We start from the raw sequence: 2,705 nt of genomic DNA, 5'->3' as shown, positions 1-2,705 counted from the left end.
ATGCACAGTATTAACCGCTTCGTTGTTAACATTTTTTTTCTACGACTTATTAGTTATTAGCCATTGGCCATTGGCCATTTGTGCTAGAAGACGACGGAACTAAATAAATTTTCTTTGCAGTTTGCAATATCGTATTATACTATTTAACCTTATACCTACTATTATTTTAATTTGAAGTCCTGTGTTTATTAACAATGGGTGACTCATCTCTAAAATGTAGTTGCGGCAAAAGAAAATTCACTATAAATGATGTCAACTGGCAGCGGCATTTAGATTCTTGTTGGAAAAGTCACCAAAAAAAAACGATGTGCTGATATTAAATCATTTTTTGTACAAAAAAAAAATGTGCCAAAAAGGTAAGTGCTGGTACCTATTAATTAATTTAACAATAACTAATTATTAAGAGTTGCCTATTATAATTTATTGACTAGTATTAGTTATTAGGTGTTATACGTCTATACTGCAATGTAAATTGATGATATAATAAAATTAAGACAATTTTGTAGTTTATAATATTTAGAGGCTAATTGATCGCCTTCCTTTCCTTAAAATCGTTTTTTCTAAAATAATTGTTTATCATTGCATTTAAAATTATAATTATTTTTTGCTATGTTCTGCCTTGAGCCGAGCGAAATGAGTTAGGTTAGCACCACCCAACAAACGGACAACGATCCCTGGATCCTGTATTCCTGTTGGGTGATTTTTTTAAATTTAGTTATGATATTTTATAATATAAATTTCAGTCATCAATGACTTTTTTAAATTTAATTTAGAAGAAAACACTACAACTGACTTGTTTAAGCTAGAGCAATTGGCATTTGTTGTTAGATTCGTAACTTATAATGGAACTATTCAAGAGCGTTTGATTGCGTTAGAAGTAGGTAGAGATGCTTCGGGCAAAGGTTTATTTAATTTATTTTCTGATATATGTGCAAAATACCATTTAGAATGGAAAAAAGAACTCATCGCTTAAGCATATGATGGCGCAAGTACAATGCAAGGGGAATACCAAGGTTTAAGATCTCATATCCAATCACAGAATCCACGGGCTGTATATATTTGGTGTTTTGCGCATATACTAAATCTAGTTGTTGTAGATGTATGTGAATCTAACATAGATATCAAAATTTTTATTTCTAATATCCAAGCTTTGACTACATTCATGTCAGCTAGAAAACGAACAGCAGACTTTGTTGAAGCTCAACTATCATTATACCCAAATATGAGAGTACAAAGAATGAAAAATTTGTCCACTACTCGTTGGACCTCACACGATCGTGCAGTTAATGTAGTTTTTCTTAAATACTTGGCTGTTATAGTAACTTTAGAAAACCTCACTAAGTCACCTGATACTAGCACAGCATGCCAAGCAAAGGGTCTTTATCCAAATATTACTTCATTTAAATTTATTGCAATAATGATACTTATGAAAAAAATATTTGATATTACCACCCCACTCTCAAATTACCTACAATCATCAACCTTGGACTTTGTAGAAGCATTACATTTAGTGGATAGTGCACAAGATCGAATGAAAAAATTAAGAACTGAAGAAATATTTAACAACTTAATGGATGAAGCCAAATCATTTGCTACACTGTATAATTTAGAAGAAACTAGTTTAAAAGAAGATCAAATAAGGAGAAAAACAAAAATGCCTGGTGAAAATTGCAGAGATGAAGCTCCCACTAATGTTATTAACAAGTTTAAGATAAATGTATATTTCTATACTTTGGATAAAATAATTGGTACACTAGACAGTCGTTTTCAATCCAGTCGCGGTCTATTAACAGATCTCAGTAGACTATCATATGCTCGTATTAAAGATGCAGCAAAAAACTCATTTCTTCCTCCAAATACATTTTTAGAACTTCATAAATGGTTTCCTGAAATAAATGTAAGCAATTTACAATCTGAATATTTGGCTTTTGCAGCAAGTTTTGATTCTTTGGAAGTTGGTGTTACTAATCCGGAAATATCTAAAATCTCTGTTCAACAGTCAACTAATATTAATGAGAATGATGAGATTGATAGTGAAAGTGAAAATGAAGAAGTTTCTCATACGAATGATAAACAATTTGGTTTTGCTTCTCGAATGGTCCAAATGATGAGTAGTTATGGTTTAATGGCTTCGTTTCCTAATTTATATCTAGCTTTTAAAGCCATGTGCACTATTCCTGCATCTTCTGCTTCTACGGAACGAGTATTTTCTAAGGTAAGATAGAACTAAATTTTATATACCTATTCAATTATTGTGTGTATCTTTTAAAATTATAAATTATGTGTTATTTTAATTATTGATTCTATATGAATCATAATTATACATATTTTACTTAAGGACACAATATTATAGTATTATATCATTATTATTATCATATTGGTATTTGCTAGTTATAAATCGTTATACTCAAATAATTTTGAACCATCATTATATATTTGTTATAATATATGTTTATTACTTAGGTACCTAATAGTTATTTGTTTTAAAAAGTAATTTTTATACTCTTAAAATACTTGTTTTTTTTTTTTTATTGACTCAGGTAAAGATAATAAAGAATAGACTAAGAACAACCATCGGACAAAAGATATTGGAATCTTTAATGCTTTTATCTTGTGAAAAAGATATTGCTCTTGATTTAGAAGAAGCATTAAATAGATTTGGTAAATCTTCTCAACTGCTAGAAAGAGCTCTTTTATTTAAATAA

At 29.5% G+C, this 2,705-nt stretch overlaps 1 protein-coding gene across 1 annotated transcript; it reads left to right on the top strand.

The window, feature by feature from the left end:
- The first annotated feature begins 994 nt into the window (after positions 1-994).
- On the top strand, positions 995-2,705 carry LOC103309252 (zinc finger MYM-type protein 1-like). Its single transcript, XM_008184209.1, has 3 exons — positions 995-1,376; positions 1,497-2,215; positions 2,541-2,705. The coding sequence occupies exons 1-3, from the start codon at positions 995-997 to the stop codon at positions 2,703-2,705; spliced, it is 1,266 nt and encodes a 421-aa protein (XP_008182431.1).

Source organism: Acyrthosiphon pisum, chromosome X, assembly GCF_005508785.2.
Source record: "Acyrthosiphon pisum isolate AL4f chromosome X, pea_aphid_22Mar2018_4r6ur, whole genome shotgun sequence".
Taxonomy (NCBI): domain Eukaryota; kingdom Metazoa; phylum Arthropoda; class Insecta; order Hemiptera; family Aphididae; genus Acyrthosiphon; species Acyrthosiphon pisum.
The sequence above is the reverse complement of the archived record's forward strand: the minus strand, read 5'-3'. Positions and strand labels throughout refer to the sequence as shown.